Source organism: Motacilla alba, chromosome 3 (assembly GCF_015832195.1).
Source record: "Motacilla alba alba isolate MOTALB_02 chromosome 3, Motacilla_alba_V1.0_pri, whole genome shotgun sequence".
Taxonomy (NCBI): Eukaryota; Metazoa; Chordata; class Aves; order Passeriformes; family Motacillidae; genus Motacilla; species Motacilla alba.
In genome coordinates, this window is record NC_052018.1 from 77,418,892 (window position 1) to 77,445,997 (window position 27,106).

Sequence of the window (27,106 nt, forward strand, 5' to 3'; positions counted from 1 at the left end):
GAAGACAACGCGACGTGTACCGACCAGCTCCACAGCACAGTACGTGCGCGTAGGGGAGGGAACAAAAGCAGGCAAACAAACAACCAAAAAACAAAAAAATCCCAACCAACAAAAAACCGCCAAAGCCGAGCGTGCCCCAGTCACGGCCGCTGGGGTCCGAGGCGCGGAGGGAGGCAAAGAGGAGCCAAACACAACAGCAGCAACTCCCGAATCCCCCCCTGCCGGCGGCCGCCATTTTGTGCGGGCGTCCCCAGGCACCGCCCCCCCCGCCCGGGCTCCCCCTCCCCCGCCCGGCTCGGGAGCGCGCAGGGCGGCGGGGAGCGCGCACGCCGGGGGGGGCCGGTCCGGAGGAGCCGCGGGACCCCCGGGCCACTGGCGCCATCATGTACCGCTCCAGCAGCGGCCGCTCCGGCCCTTCGTCCTCGTCCTCCTCCCACCGGCTGAAGGAGGGCGGCTCGTCGGCGTCCCGCGCCTCCCGCTTCAGCACATCGGGGCCGGGGCCAGGCCACGGCCGGCCTCCCCCGCCGATGCCCGCCGCCGCTTGCGCCGCCGCCTCGCCGCCGCGCTCCGCTTCGCCCCGTCCGCCGCCGCTTCGCCGCCACCGCTCCCCATCGGGCCACCGCGGACCCTGCCGCCGGTCCCCGTCGCCGCACCGCAGCCGGAGGTTGCCATCGCCGCCGGGAGGAGCGGGGCTCGGCGGGCCCCGGGGCCGCCGGAGCAGCGAGCACGGAGACGGCGGCAGCAGCCGGGTAAATACTGCCGTGCACGGAGGGGCTCGGTGCGGGCCCTGCCCCCTCGCCTGGGGGCTGTCAGAGCCCCTAACTCGGCGCGGCCAGGTCCTTCCAAAATTACACCGGCCCCGTGCTGAAGGAGAGCGGCAATTTGCCCCTGTTCCTTAGAGAGCCAAATGGGGGAAAATTTTTATTTCCATTTTAAGTGATGTTTTCCCACTCGCTTCCATTGCATTTTTATTTGTCTTGCTGGCTAGAGCCATTTTATAGAAGGTTCGAAGATGATCCTGTCTTTTTGCTAAGGCAAAGAATGTAATTTTCCTCCGTTTAACACATTGGGTTGTGTTAGTGCATAAATACCGTTTAACTAATGGGAGTATAACTTTTTAGGCAGCACGTTGAATGAGTACTTTGTCTGAATTCTTCCTGCTGTCACGGCGGGCGTACAAAGAGAGCTGGTACTGATTTATATCTTTGAGAGGTATTCTTTGGTAGGCACCGCTTTGTAGCTTGGGCTGTGCACAGTCTGATTTGGGCATTCGAAGGTATCTGTGGTGGATGGCATCTTGGATGCAGACACCTTCGTAATAAATCAAAGTGTGAAGACTTTTTTTTTTTTTTTTTATTATTTGCGTGAGTGGGAGTCGCTCACTTAGGTTTTCTCTTCTTGCTCCTTGGCTTGGTGCAGTGATTGTTTTGTCTGGTGACTCTGAACTGTGGTGTGTAGTAAGTTTATTGTACGTTTGTGCTACCGTGAAAGAAGAGATTTTCGTACTGGGGTACTCTAGGCAATGGTTGCATGGTGACTCAATCCGGCACACATACAGTTGCAAGGAACGGTGTGCTCGCCTTTCCCTCTTGCTTTGAGATATATTCTGCCCTCTCCCGTGTGCTCAGGCGTGGATTTGTGAGTTGCAGGGTGGGCTGATGTGAGGAAACCATGTAGCTGAACGTCAGTCCAGCAGAAGTGTGTTATCTGCTGGTTCATTGCCTGATGGGACACTCCCAAGGGAGAATGGGGATTGCCCTTTCTCGTGGTGATGCAGCTTCTTACTGGATTTCTTTGGAGCTGCAGCCATAGAAGAGGTCATGGGTGATTGTAGTGGCATTAAAATTCAGGTATTGGTGTTATTTCTTATCGAAAGGGGAGTTGCCCTGGAGATGCAGAAAGATAATGTTGTTGGACAGTTAAGCCAAGCCAGGCTAAGAAACTTGCCTCTGGCCATTTGTTTTCACGTGGTATTTCACCCTTATCTCTATCCTCTTTAGTTTCCTGTATGGTACCCTTGCAAATTGCATTACTAATGATATCCACGATGAAAATAAGTAGTTTTTAAAAAGGAAATGATTTTCTATTTGATTCATGTCAGTTTGTGTTGTGGCTTGATGGACAGTTGCATGTTCATGACTGACGGGTGGCAACCTGGGATACCGGACAGAACTTTCTTAAACTGCCTTCACCATCACTCAGTCTCCCATTTCACTGTATCCATGACAGGCTATGAACCTGTGCTAGCTGTAACAAAACTTTCAATGCTGACTGTGTTGGTGGTTCAGACTTGGAGAAATTTGATCTAGGAGTTCTGACTAGAAGCCTCCCACTCCCTCTTTGATGGGAGGGATGACCTCTTTGATGACCAAAAATGTCCACTTTACACGAACATTATTTTTGACAAACGCTGCTCTTCTAGTGTTGCTTTACACCCTCCTGGCTCAAGTTAAATCAGGCGTCTCAGCAAATTGTTACAGATTAATGATTTTTTTTTCTTGCCTATTCTAACTTCAGAGAAGGATTGAAAAACTATTTATCCTAGAAATTAGACGTTAGCAGGTTAGCTAATGCTGTACTGATGAGCCAAATGGATTTTTTGTTTATTTACAGGATTACTGCCTTTAAGGAAAGCCCTTCTGTAGGAAGCAATTGTCACAATAAGAGATCTTGAGACAATTAAATAGAGTTCTTCAACCTATATTGTGCTGACTCTTGCGTTTGCTAAAGCCCAGTGTAAGTAATTTTTAGAGTGTAACATCCACATTTTTTCCATGGAAGCTTTTGTCCCCCAACAGGTATTTGACTGACAACTGACATTACTTCTTCTTCAAAAGTGATGTTACAAAGCATAAAATACGTATGTAGGTTTCTTTTACTTTTTAAAAGTACTGTTTACAAAAGTAGTGTTAATTAGAGAAAGATAAAAGCTGGGATTATGCTGTCATTTTCCAAAGAGTGGCACTAAATGTGATGGAAACAGAGCATACAGCAGATGTGTTGGGTTATCATGACTGGTTAGGGTAAAATTTTAATAAAATTTTTAGGATTTTATGACTTAAGACCTTCTCTTCAGAAGCTTGAGAATACAAAATGTGCAGATGTGGGAAGTTACACAAATATATTAGTAAGTGGGATTTTGGAGCTGTCACTGAAAGGACATGAATTCAAAAGCCCGAAGAAGAAGAGGAATTTAGGTTGCAATGAGGAAAGAGGTCTTGAAAGAGGGGAATATCTGCATTAGGGTGGGGAGATGTAATATGTAGAATGGAGACACTGATGGGATAAGGGCATGGGGTTGAAATGGAGAAAATAAATTTGAGTACAAGTTCCAGGTTATTGTCCCTATCCTACATATGAATTCAGGTACGAAAGCAGCAGCCTCAGAGATGTCTTACTAAATTTTCTTGTTTCTGGGAGTTGTTTTGGTTTGGTTTTTTGTTGTTGTTGTGATTTTTTTTTAGATTATTATTTGTGAGATGGAGTACATGCATTTCCAGCATTGTTGCACATTTTGTTGTGCATAACTGGGATGCTGGCAGTGGAGCCATGTATTGGATGTTGTAAGTAGGGATGGTGTTAGTTTCTTAATAGCTGAGGAAAACTTTGGGGTGATTGGAAGAACACGGCGTGACAGCAAAGGTTTGGGGCAAGTACTGAGAAATGTAATGGAGGAGAGCAAGGTCAGGGCTTTACAGTGAGAGATTTTGGCAGACTTTCATTTGTTCTTGCAAGGCTGACACATACTGCTTTTATTTATCCCTGCTGACCTGCGTGCTTGTTCTTTTTAAAGGTTTGTTTTAGCTTCTTTGATTTCTTGTAAGAAAATTGACTGAGATTAGAGGACTGGAGCATGTGGGGTCAACAGAGGATGGAGAAATGACAAGCAGGTATGCAACCTGTTCGGTAATATGGCAGTGGTAACTGTGGTTTAGGTGACAGAACAGGAAGGGAGAAAAATGCAGTGCAGTGCACACATAGGTATGACTAGTGGTAGTGTTCAGTGCTCCAGATACAAAAACCTTTTAAAAGTGGAACTTCTCCAGTTTAAAAAAATATATTAAAAAAATCATGAAGTTCAAATATTTACTGCCCTAACTTCTGCCTCTGGGCAATTTGTATAGATCAGTCATAAGCAATCCAAACATCTCAAACATTCGGAATGTAAACTATTTATTTCCTTTGCCCAGAGTTTGTTCTGAGGTGTAATCATCACTTCTCTGTCTTCAGTGGAGGTGATTGTCATCTGTATGCCCACAGTCTTGATGACTAGAAGATGGCATTGAAGATAGTAATTTCTTGAGGCAGCCCTCAAAATTCAGTGTTACAATGGGCACAAGTCAGAATGTGTTTGTATGAGATACATGCACCTTCAATATGTTGTATCTCAGCCAGGCTGTTGCAGGATCATATTGTGCTGGACAAGACAGTTGGTCTTCATACGTAATTAAAGTGTGTTCTGTTAAATGCTGGGATTCAGCTTAATGAACAAAACAGAAATCACTAATATGTTACTTTAGAGTAAAGCTATACGCCCAATGGATTCTAGTACAGATCTGTACTGCAAGTGGATTTTGTTGGGTAAACTTGTAAAGGAATTCTTTTGCTTTTGTTGGAGATTATGTACTATTCCTTTGGTCTCTTGGAGGATTGAGCTGAACCTGCTGCATGCTCTCAGGGTGGATGTGGACAATTCAGTGCACCTGCTGCTTGCTACTGCAGTTTTCAGCAGTAAAAGCAGTGTGCAGTGCATGACTGGTTTGGCAGAACTGAAGCTGGTTCACTGCTTTGTGTTAGGCAGAATCTATATTGTGTTGGTTTAAAAAAGCAAATCAAGTATCTCTGTCTTCAGGCAGTCTCACCTGTTTTATGTGGAACTCCCCTTAACTCTGATCAGTCCTGTATTCCAGTGCTGTATTTTAGAATAATGTGGGGCATAACTAGTTAAGCATAACTTACCAGTGATGGTGTTTTGTGTACTGTGTATGTGTACATGGGAAGGTTTGTGCAGAGGCAATGAGCTCAGGTCTTCTCTGCTGTAGGTTTTTCAGAGGCAGCTTTATTTAGTTTACTCTGGTTTATCTCTGCCAGCTTTAAATAATGGTAATGGGAATTTTAGACACCTATAGAAGGTGTTTCTAGGGGCATCGGTGTTTTTAGTATTATGTTGTGCTTATCTGCTGAAAGCAGCATGAGGTGAGCAAAACTGTTAAAAGCATCGCTAATAGGAAAATCTTTGTTTACACTGGTTCATGTTGTTACTAAAGGGCCAGAAATCCAGACACTTTATTCAGAAATTCCTGGCACTGTTTTTTATGCAATGTTTATTTAGCTGCTTCTTCTCTATAAAGAAAGGAGAACAGCAGCAAAATCGAGACTTTGTGACTTTCTCTTTGGTTTTAGATCTTCCAAAATGATGATTTATTAAATGTCTTTTTGAGTTGAAAATTTCTAGGTAATTTAAATATGGAGCATGTTGTTAGCACCTGGGATGAGAAGTTAAATGCAGTCAGTACCCTCCCCTTTCTTCAGTAACTAAATAAAATTGAAATATTTGGAACAGTTGTTCTTCTAGTTTGATTTTTTTAATGATCCATCCCCCAAGTTGAATTTATTCAGAGCAGAATCACTTTCCTTTCTGTAGCTGGGATTAAAATCCCCTGATTGATGGGCTTGCACTCTTTCTTCAATTTACAGAGGCGTTCTCCGAGTCTCCGCTCTGAGTCTTCCCTGGAACACAGTTTGCGGATTACTGTTGGTAATGACCGGTATTGCATTGGCACGCCGGAGCGAAGGAGGCTGCCTGATAGACTGGGCTCACCAATTGATAACCTGAGTGACAGGTATGGTCCTCTGCAGGTGGGGATTCACCTGGGTGAAGCAGCGTGGGAGTGGCTCTACTGGATGAGATCAAACATCTCATTAGCCCACTGAATGCCTAGGGAATGAGGGTAAGCATGTAGTGATGCTTCCCAGGAATATTCCCCCAGCCTCTTGCAAGTTGTGGTACAGAGAATTCCTGAACAAAAGTCTCTGCCTGTGTAACTCTAAACAGATAGTACTTCTCTAATTTTGTCAGCTGCTGCTAAATCCCATATAAACTAAGCATGCACATCATATTTTGCAGGAGGGAGTGTGATGTCAATCCCTCCAGTGCTTCCTTCCCCTTGAGACATGGAGACACTTCATTTGACATTTCCCTGCTTCAGCCACCTTCTGTTTCTTATGAACCTACCTAGTCCTTACTGAAAGGAAGGTTGTTTAGTATAAGGGTAGTGTAAAGCTTTAACTTTCTCATTTATTGGGAAGAATTGTCTACTTTCCTGATTTTTGAGACTGGTCTAGAAGAAAACTTTAAAGCAGCTTGAAGGAGATTATTTTTTTAACTTTAAAAACCTTGCAGAAGAGAATAAAGTCAGACAGTCTCATACATTATAAAGGAAGTGTTAGAATTCTTAGGTTCCCTTGACTGAAATTGGAGAGAAACACTTAATGGAGAGAATTCTTTTGTGTTAAAATACTTCACTGCTTTGAACAGTGAAGGGTAAATATTAGTAGATACAATTAGGAACTCTTTGCCTTCAGTAGGAGAACCGGTATAATCTGGCGAAAGAAAGAAAATCAGAAAACCATGTAAATAATTCTCTTGGTCTTGAATTGCAAAATTAAAGATGGCATAGCTTGTGCCCTGGAGCATACAGTTGCACTTTCAGGTCAGGGATAAGCATCCAGCACAGGAAAAACCATTACCACTTCCATTTTTGATGCAAATCTCATCATCTGTTAAAAAAAAAAAAAAAGATGAGACAGAGGGAAGTGAGCAGAAGAAATGAATTTCCTGTCTTTCTCAGGTGTAAAGTTAAGTTTCAGCAGGTGTAGAAAACCAACTGAGAGTTTGTTTTTTGGTACCGTCACTTTTATGCCTTTACCTTAGTTCTCCTGGCATCAGTGTTTGATTTGTAAATCCCCTGTGCAGTCTGCAATCTTGTAAATGAAATGAGTGTGGATGCTCAGGGAGAGTACAGTAGTTGGAAGGAAAAGGAAGTGATATGTTGGGAACTGGCACTTCTCTGGCAAATGAGGAACATTTGAGGGCAGGGGATGGTGGTGTTTGTGCCGTTGCTTCATGCTCTCAGGTGAGATTCTAGATTTAACCTCTTCTGTGGTGCTGATGCATGGTTAGAAGTAATATCAGGTATAGCGCAGTTTATTTAATGTAAGGGTGAGAAATCACAAAAGTTGACTTCTGTTACAGAGCCTGTAGATGTGAAACAGAATGGTAAGACTAGACTCCAGAGAAGGTTTAAAAGTGACAGATGAGTTAGAATGAGAAGAAGATAAAGTGAGACCATGTAGACTTTAATCTTTAAGTGTGACTTCCTTGTATTTGTAGTGTAAGTATGCAAGAACTTCATGTTGTTACATTTGCTTTTTTTTGTCTAATCTGTGCTAGCTGCACTTTTCTGAGTGATGCCCATTGTCCAGAAGCTTAAAGTATGTGACAACCAAGTCTCCTGTTAGCCTTTCCTAAATTGTCTAGGTACTACTTCTGAATTCTAAGTTTCTTCACTGCTAGCCATTTTATTTGTTTTCAAAAGACACTTGTTTTTTGATTAAGGACATTGTTTATCACTTTTCATCATGTATTTTTTCCCTTCTCTGAGAGGCTGCCCTGGTACTGGGACACTGATCTTATGTCTATCATTGGACTGTAAAATGGTCTTTATTGTTACTGCTCATATCACATTTTTATTTTGCGTGTGATACGTTCTTGTTCTAATTAAAAAAAAAAAAAAAAGTGAAAGAAAAAAGTGTTTCCTGAAGATGTCTTTTCAAAGTTTGAAGTAATTGGACCAAATAATTCTGAATTTAGTTATTCTCAGCTATTTTTGCTAACTTGTCTACTTTGATATTTCAAGCAATCACTTTGACACATTATTCTCTGTAATTTGTAGGGCCTTGTGATGGTAGAGAGGTTCATTAGTCCATAAAGGAAATAAAATACCAAAGGAAGGAAATCAGGGAGGCTATTTTAGAGTCTCCTGCAGCAGTGGGTTTTCAGGATGCCTGAGGAGACTTTCTAAGGGTGTGTGTTCCCATGCAGGTCTGACCTAAAACATCTGTAAGAACTTGCCCTATGTTTCTAGGGAAGCTGGTCTCCTGCACATGTCTAAATAGGCACACTGAATGCTGCTGGACTGTGTCTTCAAGGTCACCTAAGCAGCTTCAGTCTCCTGGTTGGACCAAAAAGTGGGGTTTTTTGTTGTCTTACAGAATCTCAATCTGTCAAAGTGAAAAACAAATCTTTTTCTCTCTCCCCGTCTTCCATCTGTCCGGCTCTCAGTATTTTTAAGACATTCTACTACTATCTGAGCTGGCACAAACTCTAGAGAGCATCCCACCAATTCTTTCATCTGAGGTTAATAGAAAAGGTAGACCAAATCACTGCAGAGACTTGGTTTGCATTAAGCTGTGTTCTGAAATAGTGTTTTTGGCATGATATCAAGAGTAACAGTTGGCTAGAATATGAACAGCTCATCTGACTCCCTATTCAAAGACTGTGTATTAAAGTGGAGTCCTATTGATTGCTGACAGCAGAATACCACTATTTATTTCTGTGTATGTGAATAAACACGCCAAAAAGTAAATTACCTTACACTAGTTGTAGGTCTCTGGGGCGTCATGTGTGTGTAGCCTGTGGTCTGTTTTCCATCTCTGAAACTGCAAATTCCAGTGATTCATGGATTCTCTGTTGGTGAAGGAATTGGGATGGTCACAGTGGTACCACCTTGTATCCTCTCTTGAGGATGCAGTAGCTAGTAGTGGACATCACTGGCTGAAAGCATGCAAACCAATTAAGAGGGATGTAACTCTATTAGACTGTATGCACAGAAAACATGTTCCAAAGAATCCTGTAAGGCAAATAATAATTTTTCCCACAACTGTATTTCATTTTCAGGTTTTAAATTTGCATTTTAGCTGTTCAAAGTGTATTTGGAATGTCTTGCTAGTTTTAAATACAGTAGATTTGCTGTTCCTTTCTTTCCAAAGTATGGTTAAAAATTCCTGTGCTTTATCACTGCAGTCAGTTTGGATTGTAGGTGACAGCTGCCAGACATGCATCTAAATAATTTTATTTGCACAAAAATCAGCTGAAGGTATATGGTGAAACACAACTGTTACTCCATCAGGTGTGTTCATGCAGCTTGTACAGGTTTAGCAGGCTCTCAGAAAACGTTCCACTGGGAATAGACATACCTTTATGTAGGTTGTGAAAACAACATTTATTTATGAATTTTAATTTAGCTATTTGTAGATATTTTTGTGCTTTTGGAGGAGGTGGATACGTGTAGTTTGCTGAAAACTGGAAAGATACCATGTAATACGATGGGTACAGGTGCATGCCAGATTTGTTCTATAAGATGTGTTGGACTGATAAAGTATCTAATAAATGCTATGCAATGATGCAAGGGAAAGTGAAGTTTTGTGTTGATTTTGTTCTTAAATATGCATATGTAATTTATAAAAATACCCAGGAAAAAGACCTTGTCTGTGCATCTCTGTCATTATTTAGTCTGTTGTGAAAAACTGGGGCTGTCATTTATTTGCAGATTTTTTGAAGATGTCTTCTGGCGTGACTTGATTTGTCCCTTCTCAAATCTATGGAGGGACCTTTTGGAGTAGGAGTAGGTGATTTTTGTGGATTCAGGCCATTATACATAGCTTATCTCAAATTGATTCACTCAGGAAAGAGTCTTCTGTGTCATTGATGTCACTTACGGAGCACATTTTCTTTCTCGGATGATCTTGCTAGATTTTGAAATATCAATAAGTAAAACCAGCAGCTGGTAACTTTTAAAGTGGTTTGGTTTGTTTCTGCCTTATCTAAAGAAAAGTCCCAGAAAAGTTTTTAGGCATCAAGAAAAGGCCTTAGTCAAAAAAGTACCCCTGATTTTAGGTGTTGTCTGTAGTAACTGGTCCAAAAGATACTCCCAAGAGAAGAAGCTGCTTATTCTGATGTTGTGACAGTTGCACATCCACTGTGTGTAATAATGCAGGGGCTGGCGCAGAAGAACGGTACCATTACACTTAATCTCCTTGGATTATAGATACCAAAAACTCTGCTTCTTTTTAGTTATGGGGTTCATGTGATTAGTGACAGTGCTGTCTGCATATCTGTTGCAAAAGAAAATATTGGTAGAATTTGTGGTCCTTGTCCACAGCTGAAGATAAAAAGAGGATCTGGTTGCATTTGCCAGTGTGAAACTGAATTATACCTTGAATAATTCATAGGAAATCTGACCTTGGCATCTTACTGGGAGAGGTGAGGAAAGGGATTGTGGTCTGAAATATGATAGTAAGGGTTTTTTAAAACCTGTAGTCTCTCACATTCACAGAAATGAATCCATCCTATCAATTTTTCAAAGCTCTAATTCCTCAGTATGAGTTGAATTGTTCATGTCACTGCGTTTGCAGGTAACTTCCTAGGAGGGATGTAGAATACCATTAAAAATAATTCTCCCTCTCTACCCTGCATTTTAAGTACATAAAATGTTGGTTCTGTTTAGTAAGGGAGATGTTATTTTGAAACTGATTTGGAAATTTCTTAGCCTTGAGTAGGAGTAAGACTGTTTAATCTGATTCAAGTACTTCTATTCTGTGTTTCTCTCACGCAGGGATGATGTGGCTGATGGTCCGATATTCACTAGAGGCCTCACGTGCCCTCGCGGCCTTGAGAGATACCCAGCTCATGAAGATCAGCCTTCGAGTTCCTTCATTCCGAGGCATGATGAGGACTACCGCAACCGAGACGTTTTCCTCCACCGCTCAGATTACAGCCCACACTATGGCCGTCGGGAGGAGCTGCCTCGTGGGTCTGACAGAGATGGTGACAAACTGAGGAGATCCCCCTACCCACTGAGGGCAGAGGAGAGGGGACGAGAAATAAAGCGTCCACGGTATGAAAAGGATGAGAAGATGCATGGTGTGAGCGGAGAGCATCAGGGCTTCTCGTCAGGAACACGAAACTACCGCAGGCGAAGCCGCAGCCGTAGTAGAAGCCTGAGCCCGTCGTACCTGAATGAAGAATTCCGAGAGCTTGACCGTGCAAGGAGGAAAAGAGAAGAGGAAGAACGCAGTAGAAACTTGAATCATGATGTTTCAGGCACTGGCTACACGATCCCTGGCTTGACTAACACATTACAGACTTCTGAGCCTCGGTATACGTATAGGCCTGAAGAAATCCCACCCATGCCCAAAAAATCTATTTTGAAGAAACGAGTAGAGATGGAAGTAGAGTCTGCTGTTCAGGTTTGGTCTCTGTGTGTCTGTCTATGTGCTTCTACTTTCCAAAACAGTTACTTCATGATATAGAATTATTAGTTTGATTTCCAAAAAATTAGTTTGATTTCCAAAACAGGAAAGCCAAATCTTTGTTTCCCATTCTTTAAGAGGACAGGTATCTTTCTGCAGGGTGGTGTAAGTTTGAAGTGCATTAGAAACTTTAAATGGTTATGGCATTTAATCAGGAATTTAATGGCATTTAATCAGGAATTTTATGACATTTAATCAGGAATCATATATATATATATACACACCCCTATCTATATATAGTCTGTGACAGAATAAAATGTCTTTGTGGAACTTCAACCCATGATGCAGAGATCTGGGCCAGCTTTCAAAGAAAAGCTGGCTCTCGTAGTACCACAGGCAGTCAGGATATTGATTGAAGCTCTTCCCCTGTTGCAGTGTCTCTTTCTTGTTTCTTTATGGACTTAGAGATCTGCCTAATGCATCTTCAGTACCTCTGTTTGAAAACAACTTTTAAATTTCCTTACTTTTTTCCCTTTGAACTATAGGCTGGGATCAGGTTTGGAACTATAGGTTTGGTACTTAATTTGTACCAAACCTATACCAATTGATTCTCCAGATTAGAACAATGGACAGATAAGTGGCTGTGACTACTGTGATAAACTGACTTTTTGTGTTTTAACACATCACTTTGATTTGCCTTTTTTACTGATCAGTGTTGGTTTGACAGTGACATATTTATCTCAGGCGTGCTCATTCCATACCTGTTACTGGAGGTAACATCCCATTCCATACCTGTTACTGGAAATGCTATTTAATATGGCATTAATTATGAATATCTGAGGAAGTGACTGAGAATAAGCCCAATGCAGTAGTTTTTATCTGACTTAAGGTATTGAAATCCTGTGTGACTATGACTAAACTCAAAGCATATCCAAAATGGTGTAACAGGGTTTAAATTTAAAAATTTTTGTTCTTGTGCTTGCAAAAAGTTTGTGAAATATAATTGTGATTTTGTGTGTTCTCTGAGATAAGCATTCATTGTTGGACATGGCATTCAAGAATCATTGGTTTGTAATCTTTTGTGTTCTCTTTTATCTGCATGTTGTCTCTTCTAACACTTTTATTCAGCTGCGAACTCAAGGAGAAATGAACACGTTCCTTGGTTCTGTGAGGTGCATAGTGCCTTAGAAGTAAATAAATCTTCTCTCTTTCAGCCCGAGGGCTTTTCAAGCAGTCCAGCCCCCAGCAAGGATCTTCCTCTTCTTTCTAGTCAGTCTGCTTTGCCCCAGAGCAACAACATAGCTCCTTTTGCTTCTGAAGTGGAAAACTTTCTCAAACGGTTCAACAAAGGCTCTCTTGTTGAGGCTTCAGACAAGGAGTTGCATGAAGGTTTGTGTGAGTGGAACCCACTCTCTGGGCCTCCCAAAGACACTTTGATGTTTGAAGAGAAGTTTGGAAGCTTCTTAAGTCAAAAAGAAAAAGTAGAACCCAAGTCAGAGCCCACTGATCGCCATACTGACTTCCTGCTGCCTCATGAGAGGGCCAGTCAGGATGGCAGTGGTTTCTCCCGAATTCTGGGCATGATGGCTGACTCTGTCAGTGCTCAGGAGAAGAGGAGGCGTAGCTTTCCTGACATTGAGGACGAAGAGAAATTTCTTTATGGTGATGAGGATGAAGAGACCAAAATTGAATCTCTCCCCATAGAGAAGCCCCCAGTGAGTTGTGGCAATGAGATAATAATACAGAAAATGAGCCCACCTCCTTCTCCTGCTCCAGCTGTCAAGGTGGATCCTCTAGAAGAGCCAAATGCAGAGTATGCAAAGATCCATGACTTACTTAAAACCATTGGACTTGACATTGGTGTTGCTGAGATTGGAAAACTGGCTGTTCGTACCCAGGAACGCCTTCATGGCAAAAAGCTGGCATCTCGTTCTCCGGATCGGCGCTCTTCAGATGCTCGCAGACTGGACGCTTGGGAGCTGCGCCGCAGCCGCAGTGACACTCGTTCTCCTGAGTCAGGCCAGCAGCGCTCAGCGTCACCTCCGGGCTCTTTCCAGCACCCTAAAGATGCGTCCTCTCTTCAGAAATCAGACTATACTAAGAGCCAGCCAGTGGGACAGGAGATACCTCCACATGCACCTGAACAGCCTCTTCCTTCTGTCTCTCTCATTCCTTCAATTCCACCAACTCCTGCTAGTTTGCCACCTACACCTACTTCTGTTTCCCAATACCAAATTCCCAGCTATTCCCACTACACTGCTGCTCAAATGCCCCAAAACTATCCCCCTCCCACAATGGCTCCTCCAGGATATGATGCATATGGGCACTATATGGCATATGCAGCCCCTGGCTGGCCCATGTACCCCCCTGCCCAGCAGCCTAATCCTACGCTATCAGAAGCTCATGGTCTTCTTACTATGGCCATGTCAGCAAACCCCACGCGTCCCAATCTCCGGGTGATTGAGACAGTCTCTCTGGGAAAGGATGTCCCTGATGTAAAAAGAGATGGTTCTGTGCTTGTTCAAGTCCCTACCACTCCTTCTCATTCCAAAGCACCCCTTCGTCTGTCGTCACACCCTCTGAAAAATACCACAGAAAGGATGTCGGATGAAAAAAATCGGGCAGCTCAAAAGCAGAAGGTATGTTAGGTATTCTGATACTTCAGATTGTGTTGGATTGTATGATTGGTGGGGTGGAAGCTTTTTCTCTTCAGGTGCATGTTTTCTTTTTTTTTTTTTTTTTTTGAATTGCTCCAGTTTAAAAATATTTTGACCTAGTTTACCTCCGTTAAAGATTTCCAAGCACTTGTCTGTATTATTCTGTGACACCTGTTGCATGCCATTGGCTATGGCAGAACAGATGAAATCAAAAACAAAGTTGAATTTATTTGAACCAGCCAAAATCTTACAGAGAAAACACATGGTGGCCACAGCCCGGCTTTATTCTGCTGAGAGTTAGTTATTGAAATATCTGAAGGTATCTGGGGATATGTAAAAATCTGAAGGGACAGTGTAAAGAAAATGAAATGGGTTTTTTTACTGATGTGTAGTGGCAGAACAAGAGGCCACTGAAACACAGAAGGCTCCATCTGTACATGCTATATTGTACAAAATACCCTGTTTATACCTGTATTAGACATTCTTAAATACATACTAAAGGATATCATCATTCACCATCACATACACTCTTCCCTCTACATTTATATTAATTCTCTTACAAAAGTCACAAAATTAGAAGGATTTAGGGGAAACTACTTGGAGGCTCTGACACCAGTTCAGGTCATACGTGTTAGTGTTTTCCTCTTCTAATTATCTTGGTTTCTACAATAATTAGAGAGTTGTGGGGAAGAATGTGTTTTAAGATACGAAACTGTAGTTACACAATTGTCAAAGAACTGGATGATTCCCAAAAGTTGTTTTGAGTTTTCAGACTGGTGTCCACTTGGTCTTTGTTGTTAAAATAAGGGCATAGAATTATTTGGGTATGGGGGGGGACAATTAAAAATCATCTCATTCCAACCCCACTGCCATAGACAGGGACACATTCCACTAGACCAGATTGCTCAGAGCCCCATCCAACCTGGCCTTGAAAACTACAGGGCTGGAGAGTCTACAGTCTCTATGGGCAACCTGTTTCCATGCCTCACCATCCACATTGTAAAGAAATGCTTCCTTTATATCCAGTTTAAATCTACCCTCTTTTAGTTTGAACCTGTTGCTGCTTTTCCTGTGACTACAGACCTTGGTGAAATATCTGTACCCATTTTTCTTTCAAAGCCCCTTTAGGTATTGAGGCTGCAATATCATCTTTTATTATAAGAGCCTTTTCTTTATTTGTATGAAGTGCTACATCAGCAAATAAGTGAGCTTCCATTTCTGGCAGATATAATAATTTCTTCAGCTGACACAGCTGAAATCTTGTTCTTAATGAAATTTAGTGCTTTTGGAAGAGCTCTCTTGGCTAAAGGTGTGTGCTTTTCTCCTGCCCTGACATACCTTTGTAGCTCATCTGTGCATCTTCGTAGAACTTCTAAGGCTTTGTCTGCACTACAGAAATCTTTGTCTAGGGCTTAGTCCACTGGTTTTTTTGCTGGGATGGTTTGGAGTATAAAAATTTGCCCGTTCCACTTGATGCCCCCATGCTACAGAAAACTCAGACGGAGAGAATGGTGTTTTGATGATAAAAAAATAGCATACAAAGCCAAAATAATAATAAAAACCTTACGTTGTTTACGATGTAGCTTAACTGTTGGTAGAACTACTTCAGGAAGGATTCAGGGATCCTGCCAACATTGACATTGCTGTTGTAGAAGTGATTGTCTAGGGAAGTCAAGATTACTTGTTTGTTAAGCTTTAAGAGCCTTGTGAAGGTAAAAAAATTGTGATTTGTCTCTTGAAAAATGAAGCTGGAAAAGAAACTGAAAGAACTTTTCAGGTTTCACTTTAGCATATTGCTTTGTTTCCTTCTATGAGAATCGATGAAAACCAGTGAAAAAGGATTTGTGAGCTCCTCATTCCACAGTTTTTACTGTATTGAACAAGAAAGAAATTTCATCCTGATGTTTTATGTCAGATTGAAGCAAAATGTAACTTACAGCTAAAATGAGCCAGAGTCAAAGCAGGAGGCAAGGTGAAGGGCTGTGTAGGCTGGTGGAACATGCTAGCTGTAGAGATTCTGCGTGAGTTTTCAACAGCCATTTGCCATTGATCTTGATTAGCCCTGCAGAAGATAGTCAGCTGAGCCTAAGGGCCTTGGAAAGTGCTGCAACAAACAGAGCAGTTTAGAGGAATACACTGCTGAAAAGCAAAAAAAAATTACCTACAAACTGGGTTGAAGCATGACCACACAGTACAGTTACTTTCAGATACAGAGGAATGGGTATATTTATTGTGTTAAAATACTCAAGAACATTTTGGGAATAGCAAGCAGTGTTCTGTGGCTGGAAAGCTGAGGTCTTCATGTTATTCTTGCAAGACTGTTTAATTTGGGAAGAGAAGAAAATCCAGACACCTTCCAATTTATTTAGGTGATAGAAGAGAGAGAAAAACTGAAGACTGATCGAGAAGCACGGCAGAAGAAGCTATACTATCTCAAGACAGAATTGGACAGGCTTCGTAAACAGCAAGGTAAAGTTCATTACCACCCTCCCAGCCTCCCTTCTTTTTTCTCCCCCTTTGGGATATGTCACAAGTCCTGGTATCTAACAGGAGAAGGAGGACCAAAATAAGAGCAGTCCATAATGTATTTTCTGGCAGTTTTCTGTATACTCCTGGCAATGCACAACTCTTGAAAAAGTAGTGACCTAGTTATTATATTAAGATCAATTACCTCAAAATTTGAGCTGACAGTTGCTCTTGCATCTTCTTGGCTTGATAAGCTAAAGGAATTGTACTTTATGCATTTTAGTGCTTCTTTAGAAGTGAGAAATAGTGACTGAAGCTGTTATTGTGCCTTTCAATTTTTCATGAATCTTATCTGGAGATGGAAAAGTCCTCTCTCGAGAGAGCTAACTTTTTGTGTCTTTAAAACTTGTTTGGTCCGAGTAAATACTTAATTCCCTCACCTTTGGAAAATTATACTTTCAGGTTAGAATAGGCAATTAACTTTTGCCTGTTTTGTCACACAGGGAAATAGTGATTATAAATTGATACTCTGGAGGATTATGGTGCCTCTTTTAGGGTGTGTGTTATGGTAATCCTTATGGAGGCACATCATGCAGATTTAGTGATGCTGTACCTGAGAGTCAATTCCATCTTTACAACTTCATGGTGAAGATTTAGCCATAGTATTTTGTATTAGTATTTTACTTGTTACCGGAATTATTGTACAGATCTAAAGTCAGTTTTCCTGTTGCATTTCTGACTCTTCTGCTTCCTTGATTGGTTCAGGCGAGATGTTGAGGAAAAAACGTCGTGAGAAGGACGGACACAAAGACCCCTTGTTGGTTGAAGTGAACAGACTACAAGAGAATATTATGAAGGAGATTGCAGAGCTGCATAAAGAATCTGATGCAGCTGACAAGAAGCAGTCTGAGCTTGACAAAGTAGCACAAATCCTGGGGATTAACATATTTGAAAAACCCCGGAAACCATCTGTGGAAACTAAAGATTCCTCGGAAAAGAACAGCAAGTCAGAAAATGCAAAAGCTGTAGAGAAAACATCTTCCTCCAGCAAGGTAAAGTCTTAAAGTTTGTGTGCTAATGATTTTCCCACTAAGAGGAGAGGGCACTGGGCAGACAGCTGGTCCCAGACATTTACTAAAGGATCATTTGATGTCATTTGTTACCACATCTCATACACTGGCTTTGATGGTGCATGCAGGTGAGAGTCAATATATCAATGTATATAATGTCCCTGAGGTTCTGTGCAGTTCAGCACCACTTACTGTTCTTTATCTTAGTATTGTTGAGGTGTTGGTTGGATTGAACAGTATCATGAGTGTGTATAGCTGTTTGGTCTCAATACCATGCCAGGAAGACAGACTTTCTTTTTCTCTACAAAATTTCTGTCATGGCCTTTCAGACCATGTTTATAGGAGTGTTTAGAGCAGCAAAGCTCTCTGAAAGTTGGGAGCATGTTGGTCTTCTCACTGGGTAATGATAGTAACAAATCACAAGACTTAAAGATGATGGTCAGCATAAGATGTTTTTTATGTACACATGTTCTCTCTTCAGAAATGTCAGTATGCATCAGGTCTCTCTGGTGTGGTCTGTTCTGCTCTGGGCTGGATGTACCAGATCAGGCTTACTGCATTCCAGAAGATAGTTTTATTTTGAAAGTAGGATGGATACTACCATCTGAAAGGTTATGCTTATATTCAGGAAATCAATTATCCTGTTTTTCAGATGTTTATTCAAATATGTAACAGAAATAGCTAATGGGAAATTGTAGATTGATGTTTTGTAGATCTTAGCATATTTATTTTTTGCGGAGAGGAAAATATTAGTAGGGTAAGAGGTATAAGGAAAACTGAAATGGCACCTCATCAGTTTATCTGAAGGGAGGATGTCAAGAGCATGGAACCAGGTTCTTCTCAGTGGTGCTGAGCAATAGGACAAGAGGCAGTGGGCAGAAACTGACGCACAGGACGTTCCAGCTGAATGTGAGGAAGAACTTCTCCACTGTGTGGGTGACTGAGCACTTGAACAGATTGCCCAGAGAGGTTTTGGAGTCTTCCTCACTGGAGATATTCCAGTACCATCTGGACACAATCCTGTGCCATGTGCTCTGGGATGACCCTGCTTGAGCACGGAGGTTGGACCAGATGACCTATTGTAGTCCCTTCCAACCTGACCCATTTTGTGATTCTGTATTTCCTCCAAAGCCACTCAAATTTGTTTATCCTGTAACATTTTCCTTATGCTTTATTGTGGTCTGAGAACTCATTAGGTATCTTTAATTTAAAGACTTGCTTTTGTTTTTTTGTTGTTTCTTGAAACATCTCTGAAGTTTACTGTTCACTTACTTCAACAAATCCTTTGCTTCAGTCACAACTTCATAAAAGTAAAGTAGGCAGAAATGTTTGTAAAGTCCTACATTGCATTAAGTTATATTGTTTTCCTTTCTTGGGATATGGCACGTGTGAATATATTTCTCATTATTTTAATTTGCATTGTCTGTGTTGTCCAAACCCGTAATGACTTGATCTCCTTTTCATAGTTCCTTATTTTAACATGGAAAATTGTGAGTTCTGAACAGGAGCATTTAATATTTTCGTACATATCTAGGCACATAGGACACGGCCTTCAGCCTCTAAAATTCACGTTGTAGTTCTGATTAACATTTTTTCATGAAAAGAAAGATGGTGCTGGCCTTTCAACACTGAGATTGTTTGACTCCGCCAACCTGAGGGGCAAAAGCTTTTGCCTTTCTGCTTATTTGCAAGGCACCTTGTGGTCTCTTACTGCTGACCCTGTGTCTGTGTGTTGTAGTTACAGTCAATGCAGAGGTGAAGCCAGTGTTACTGTGCTAAACAGACAGATCACCCACTGTCTGGGCTCTAAATAGTAGCAAATTATAAAGGCATCTTTGAGCTGGGATAATGCACAAACTGGAGTTGAGTGGGCTGTCACCTGTCTCTCTGAGAAGTATTGTCTTTTTAAAGTTTTGATTTAGAGAGTATTTTTATAGGTCTATGTCTAAAAATAACATAAACATTGATGCTTGTGTGACATTGTGAACATCCTTTCATGCACCTCCTGCAGATCATAAGCTGATCTCATTGTTCAAGAGAATGTCTGCTATGTTCTTGCTGACAGAATACTTGCAAATATTCCTGGGGTCACTTCTTACTCTGCTCCCAAGAACTAGATTATATTGGGATATGGATATCTGTGGGGTGCATAGTGGCCTGGCTGTCTCTTCATTCATTGACGTACGGTGCATGTTGTGGGGGAGTGGTGTTAAGGAATTTAAAGTAAGGCAGATGTTATTTGACAATTTTGAATCTTCTTAAATAAATTTGTTCAGTGCTGGTAGTGAATAACTTGGAAATCATGCAACCAACTCGAGTCTGCTAAATTAACATGCCATTCTTTCCAGACTGCCATGCAAAATGATAACATGATGGACTGTATGCCATTGAAAATGTAACTCAGAACTCAAAATACATCTAGTACTATTGTAATCTAAATTACCAGGGCTCTTTCATAGTATATTTCAGATAATATTTGTTTTGCTCCAAGTTTAATTTAGTATTAATTTTGGATAGAGTCCTGAAATGTCTGTATATCACTATATGGCGTCTTTCTGTACAGAGCAATGTAAGTGCAAACATCATATGTTTAAATCACAAGATCCTTCACCCTGTATGCTTAGGTAATTAACAGAACACCATCTTTAATCTTTTATTACTAAACAATAAGTTTTCTGGAGAGTTTAGGAACACTCAAATAATCTGATAAAACTGATGGAGTTAAATACTTTTAGTCACTTGATTTTTGCTTCCTTTTCCATTCTGCTTTCATCCAAACTACTTTTACAGTAACTTCTGAATGCCTCTAGGGGAACTATTTGAGGTCTTCTGGGCACTGTTTGGCTAGTATGGTAAATTGGAGCTGTTATGTGAAACCAATAAAGTGGGAAGGGTGCATGCCACAGGGAATTTGTTCATTTGGTTCCTTGATTAGCTGCAACCATCCAGCCATTACATCTGGGACCCTTATTGGAAACTCTTCACTGCAGCCACGCAGCACCTTAGTCGGCAATACCAGCTCTCTGAAACAGTGGAATTAACCTGGGCGCTGAAAAGCAGGTGATATATTTTTTTTGTGTGTATGGCTTCTGCTGGAGGCAGGTTCTGAATTCTAGAGCATTTTGTCTGTCCTGCCTTGTCTTAGAGAAGTGTTTCCTTCTGTTCAATTTAGGAATCAAAAACTACTAATGAAAAATCGAGAGGTAGAAGCCCGAAGCCAGCAGAATCCTCTTCACAGTCCTCCAAACATCCTTTCCAGTTGGCCAATATTTATGAATATTATGATGCAGGGAACCACTGGTGCAAAGACTGCAATACCATCTGCGGGACCATGTTTGACTTTTTCACACACATGCATAATAAGAAACACAGACAGGTATGTTGCAGGCTTCCTTCACTAAGTGCATTTCATATTGCTATGAATATTAACACTAAAACATACATCACAGAACTACATTTTACAAGAGAACCTGAAATAATAAAGAACCCAAGAAGTAACTTATCAAATTCTTTTCCCCTAATGTTGGACTTGAGCAGTTGTACAGCTACTGGTGTATTCCATATAGTGTAAATGGGGCCTGTGTTCAGTTTGCTCGGGTTTGCCACTTGCGTTTCACACGTTTACATGTTCTTTGCGGTCATTTACATTTTACACTTTTCGCAGCTTATTTTGTCATTGTAAATTGCAAAGTGGGAGGGAAAAGAGAGGAAAATAAGTTGTTGTAAATATTTGCGCATTGATTTTAATGTTCAGTGTTCTAAAAGGATATTAAAAAGGAAAAAGACAAGTGTACTTGCCTTGCTAGTGTAATATATGAGCCTATATACCTCTGTCACTGTGCAAATAGACCCTGGATCCTTACAACAGACCTTGGGCTTCGAAGACTCAGAGTGAGACCAAACAAGAGTCCATAAAACGCATTGATAAGATAACAGTTCCTGCCAAAGGTATGTTAATTTTTATTAACTTGGCTATCATCCCTCTTTGCCCTCCAGCAAGTCCCACTTGCTCAGAGAAATGAATTTTCAAAACTTTACCTTGGTATAGGAGCACATATGGATACTGCATTATTAGGAAAAAGGCAAATTATTTAGTTTCTTGACTGATCTTGTGTAAAAGGTCTTGAAGCCAGAGTGTAGGAAAAGTGTGGTTTCTTCTCTTTTTAGAGATGAGTTTTTTATTTTGAATACCAGTTGTCTTTCAGTGTAGTTCTGAACTAATTTTTGCCAACATATTAGAATTCAGAGCATGACCACAACAGTTGGCAGTATTTTGGTAGATCTTGCACAGTATTCCACACAGTCTTGTAGTAGACTTTTCAATTCAGTACATTTTTAGCAAAGGTCTCCCTGAAAATTGACCGATGAGTACTTGTTGTAGTGCAGATACAGAAAATCTGAGACAGGCGTATGGAAGGACCTGTGACTGAGTTGAAAATTAATATAGGATTTAAAATATGAATGTCTAAAAGGCCTGCTAGTGATCAACTCATTTTATTAATCTGTTACATATTTCTGGTAGTGCCCACTAAAGAAGAATCTGCAGTGTCTTAGATAACTGTAGCAGGTTCTGTAGGCACAAGGATGCAGTCTTGCTGAACTTCAATGAAAATATTTGTGTTCTTTTTATAAACCAGGTACTTAGTATTTGAGCAGACTATACCAGAAAGATGGAAAATAGATCAATGCTGTAGGAAATGTTAACCTACTTGAATACTCAATTACCTTAATACGATGAAGAGCACTTAAATCTTGAACCATAGTAATAAACTTCTTCACTTTGCATGTTTGTTCCTGGTAGTGGTGGTTCCTATGTAACTGTAAGGAAATCAGCATTAACTGTTCCAAAAAGAACATTATTGGAGGTTTTGCTGTTGTTCTTTCACCAACTTTGTTAAGAGCTTGGCATTTATTAGGTTTTGTTTCTCTGATAATTTTCTTTGGCCTTTTCAGGCTCTGAGTTTCTGATTCCCATCACTGGATATTATTGCCAGCTCTGTCATGAATTTTTTGGAGATCAGATCTCAGCAGAGCAGCATGTGAAAAGTCATCCCCACAATGAGAAGTATAAGGTTGGTAACTGATGTACTAGGAAAGAGACATTCCCTACCTTAGCCTCTCCTTGTTCTATCTTCCTTTGCTGAAGAATGACATTTAACTCCTTGGAGTGTATGTATTTGGTTATCTTCACTACATTCTACTGAACTAAATAAGCAGAACTTCCCACTACACCAGGACATAGAGATATTTTATCTGCATGAAGCTGAAACGTGTCTATTGTAAAGTGACAGCACTGCTGGAAGCAGTTTGTAATACCTCAGTTTCTTGGTAGGAAAAGGTTCCCTATTCTCATAGTGTTGAGATGGCACTTACTGAGCAAGTCAAAATTGTCCGAGAGCGGCATTTATTTATTTATTTTTCATGGAAATGAAAAATGGTGGCTAAAATGCTGCTGTTTATTTCCACAGAAATACATAGATGAAAACCCACTCTATGAAGAGAGGAGAAACCTAGACCGTCAAGCTGGATTGGCTGTAGTTCTGGAAACAGAGCGCAGGCGGCAAAATGAGCTGAAACGGAAAATGGTTGAGAAACAGAAGGAAGAGAAGGAGAAGGATGAGAAAACCCCAAAAATAATAAAGAAGGAGGAAGTAAAGAGCATCTCAGAGTCTGGAGAAGGGAACAATGAAACTCAAGGCAAAACAGATTCTTCTGGGCGAAAAATGGGTATCACGGTAAAGCTAAAGAAGGAGGAGAAGACAGAGGAGAAGAAAGAAGAAAAGAAAGAGGAATCTAAAAAAGAATCACCAAGCCAGACCTCCTTTGGGAAATTCAGCTGGAAAAAGACTGAGAGAGAGGATAAAACCTCAGGAGCTATTGCAAAGGAAGAGAATACAGAAGGAAACAAAGAGGAGATCAAGTGTCAGTCTGTGAAATCCCATATCAAGCCTATTGAAATCAAGCTGTCTGGGAAAACTGTTATTCCACACACTAGCCCATGGATACCAGTTGTTTCCACATCAACACCAACAAAAATTCTCCCCAATCTACCAGTCCCCACCATGATTTTCAGGAAGTCTAATACTGCAACAGTTAGTAAACCACCACCTTTGAACACCTTTTTATCCATAAAATCCTCTGGAACTACCACCAAACCACTGCCAGTGGTAAAAGAAACAAATGCAGATCTTCTGCTGCCTCCAGATATAATATCAAAAGCTTTTGGAGGAGAAGAAGTAATCTTAAAAGGCTCAGAGGAGGATTTGAAAGCAACAGAGAAAAATGAGTCTTCTCAGACTGCAGACAGACTACCTCCACCTCGTCCTCCAGCAGCAGTCCAGCCAGCAGCTCTCATCCCCGCAGATGAAGTAGCTCCAGGTGTGTCTGAAAGTGAACAGACAATGTTGGCAATGCCTGTGAGACCACCCCCACCTTCAACTGCTTTCAGTGAACAAGCAAAAAAGATAGAGAAACGAAATTCTTGCTTGGCCACAGCCAATGCTAAAGATCTCTATGATATTTTCTACAGTAGTGGTGGAAAGGGTTCAGCTGACAGCAAGCTTGCAAGTTCTGCGCTTCCAAATGGAGAAAACCCTAACATAACAAAACCTGCAGATTTATCTGCAAATCACAGAACAAATAGTAGCTCATCCTCATTGAAAGAGGATTCGGAGACTCTGGATTCCTCACAGTGTAATAATCAAGTGACAGGGAGTTTGATTCCTGTTGAAAATCAGGCTGAAATGAACAAGAAATCACTTCAGCCTCACCTATCAGAAATGTCAGTCACAGAATTACAAGGAAAAAAACCTGTTTCTGGTATCCAGATGCCTGCAGAAATTGGACTTGTTGATACAGGAGGTGGAGAGCAGGCAGGCAGTCTGGAATTCTGTGGTCTACAGAAAACTGAGGTCCAAGAGAAGGTTGGACAGGAAGATGGAAATAAAACTCCAGTTACAAACACAAATGTTCCTGGGACCTTGGAGACAGAGACAAAAGACTGGGAAATAAAAGCAGTAAAGCCTAAGCGTACCCTACACGCAAAGGCTTTGTTACCTGAGACTCTGAACGAAATTAAAAGTTTGGGAAATTCCCATTTGGTAAAGTTAAATGATAACTGTAGAACTCACTCAGAAACTGATAGTCCAGACTTGCTCTGGGACACTTCCAGAACTAGTAATGGAAAAGAACAGATAGTCACAACTTGTTCTGAAAAAGGTTGGGATCTATCAAATACTCCAAATCCAGAAATAAAATCTGGTTCCAATGAGGTTGATGCTTCAGAACTGACAGAGGGACAGACAGAAACTAAAAGTACCCTATTAGAAGCTCAAGAAAAAGTTCAACCTAAACCTTCAGGCCATACAGTGTTAGATAACCAAACCCAGAAGCAGGGAGTTGAACGGTTAGTCAAAACTTGCTCAAACATTGTTGAACTCAGATCCAATCTAGAATTAGTAGCTGAAAATGAAAAAAAGTCATTAGGACACACTGGATCTGATGCAAGATTAGATAATTTTCTTTTCAAGAGACCATCAGAGGATGTGAAACACATGAAGACTCCCTCCCAGAAAGCAGAGCTTGAGTTGAAAAGCACTGATTTCAATTTGGGAGACAATAAGGTAAAACATGAATGTTTCAGCATCCTTTCAGAAGGACTTTTAAAGGAAAATACAGAAGAAGTCACAAAAACAGAAACTATTGCATCCATTAGGCTAGAGTCCAGTAAAAAAAAACTGGACATTGAAAGAACAGTGAATGAAACAGAGATTACTGATTTTGCTACATTGACTTCTGGTAGTTGTGAAGATAAAATTTGCACACGGATTTCTCAGAAACCTATGCTGCAGCCTGGATCACAGACCTCAAATAGTGACACTACAGAAGTGGTCATGCCAGTTGTAGAAATGCAGGGCATTTCTCCCACGTCTGAGATACTTGTGCAAGTGAAGGAGAGCAAAGGTGGCACTGTTGAAAGGCTGCCACTGAGTTGTGATAGAGGCAGCACAGAAAGTCAGGCTTCTGGGTGCGTGGAAACTTTAATGCCTGGGCTCAAAGAAACACATGGGAAGGCAGGTGGCTCAGGAGGCAAGGGAATGTGCACCATCCAGAGCAAGAAGACTGAGCTAACAGAAGCTCCTGACAGTAGTTTGGAATCTACAATGAAATCAGGAATTGCTGAAAGCATAGCAGAAAGCCCAGTGGGTTGAAGTAAACCCAGCCAGTCCCAATATTTGAGGAGCCAGAGCTGGGATTATGTATATGGTTTTTGTTTGTTTTTCTTTTTGTTCCAGCTGAGAGTTTGGGGTGTATTTTGCATTCTGTGGTAGGACTTGACTAAAGTGAAACGTAAATCATCAGAAGGCAGTCACATACTTTATTCTGTACATAATTAATTGTGTAAAATGTTTTTTCATGTGAATTTTGTTGCCAATTTCTTTTCTACACTCTGCTATTAAAATGGAATCTTGTTTATAATGCGTGCGTCTTCTTTATTTTGGGGGCTTTTATTATTTGACCATTCCTGGTCAAAGATTTCCAGCTCACCCAGTTTGTGTCAGTAGCACCGTGAGTAGCCCAGCTGCTGAGACAAGCTCAAGAACAGCAATTTAGAACTGAGGAAATGGAGACTTGCAGAAGAACTAAAACTGAAAATTTCTTTGAACTGTAATGCATGGATTTGTTTACTTTTGTTGTTTGAAATGCAAGAATGTGTTCAGAGTTGATTTTGTTTGTTTATCTGTCTCTGTGCTTTGTAATTACTGTTGTATTACATCTGTACTTAAGGTGTTTCACTGTATTGTATAAGCACATGTATGGATGCCACATCACTAAGCAAGGGGAGAAAATCTGTCCCGACTGGCTTTTGGAGAAGAAAACTAATCGGTAAGGCTCTGTGGCCTGACACCTGGACCAGATATATTGAGGTCACTTACATGATTTGAAATGGGCTTTCTTTCATTTTATTGTGATCCAGTAACTATTTGTGTTAAATCATTTAGCAGCTGACCAGCTCTGAAGAAGTAGAAGATCAGAACCCTGGTGTCAGGAATTGGACTCGCTTCATGTGACACAGACACATGCATGCCTACCCTGAATGGTCCTTGAGCTATTGAATGTGATGGTTCTCATTTGTATAGCTTGTTAAAGACTAAAGTATTAAATGTGTTTCCTTGGATAAATATAACATTTTTATTTGTAAATTGTTTAAAAAAATAAACATATGGAGGTCAACAAGGCTTTCTTCTTGGTTTTCTTTTTTTCCTTAACTCAGTAAAAGTGGGTTTTTTCAATTAGTTTCTGACTCCTGTAGTAGTTGATAAAATTGAGAAACTGTAGAGGATGAAGATACTCAACAGTTAGCCTGCTCAATAAAAACCAGTTTATTCCCAGCTGAAGTCAATGGAAGAACTACTGTCAACATCATCAGTGGAAATCTGTTGAAGTCCTGAACCCTGTGTAAAACCAGAGGTGGGGCATCAGGGAGGGACCCCAGCAGAGCTTGAATTTCTGTAATCACTACCTGCACATGGACCTCTGGAGAAGGCAAAATCACCATATGTCTTCGTTTTCCATGATTCCGTGTGAGGAAGGTATGAA

The 27,106-nt window shown here is 41.0% G+C and overlaps 1 protein-coding gene across 2 annotated transcripts; it reads left to right on the top strand.

Annotated features, from left to right (window-relative positions):
* Positions 1–248: 248 nt before the first annotated feature.
* On the top strand, positions 249–26,744 carry ZNF318 (zinc finger protein 318). 2 transcript variants are annotated; one of them, XR_005256302.1, is made up of 11 exons: positions 384–749; positions 5,698–5,843; positions 10,677–11,310; positions 12,528–13,952; positions 16,340–16,439; positions 17,202–17,488; positions 20,679–20,882; positions 21,355–21,454; positions 22,460–22,578; positions 22,975–26,392; positions 26,509–26,744. XR_005256302.1 is itself a non-coding variant. In XM_038131609.1 (10 exons), exons 1-10 carry the CDS (start codon positions 384–386, stop codon positions 25,714–25,716), a joined length of 6,123 nt encoding a protein of 2,040 aa, XP_037987537.1. In that variant the 5' UTR covers positions 249–383; the 3' UTR covers positions 25,717–26,744. The 2 variants fall into 2 exon arrangements, 1 of the variants encoding a protein (XP_037987537.1); XM_038131609.1 differs by having other exon boundaries at positions 249–749; positions 22,975–26,744.
* Positions 26,745–27,106: the final 362 nt, after the last annotated feature.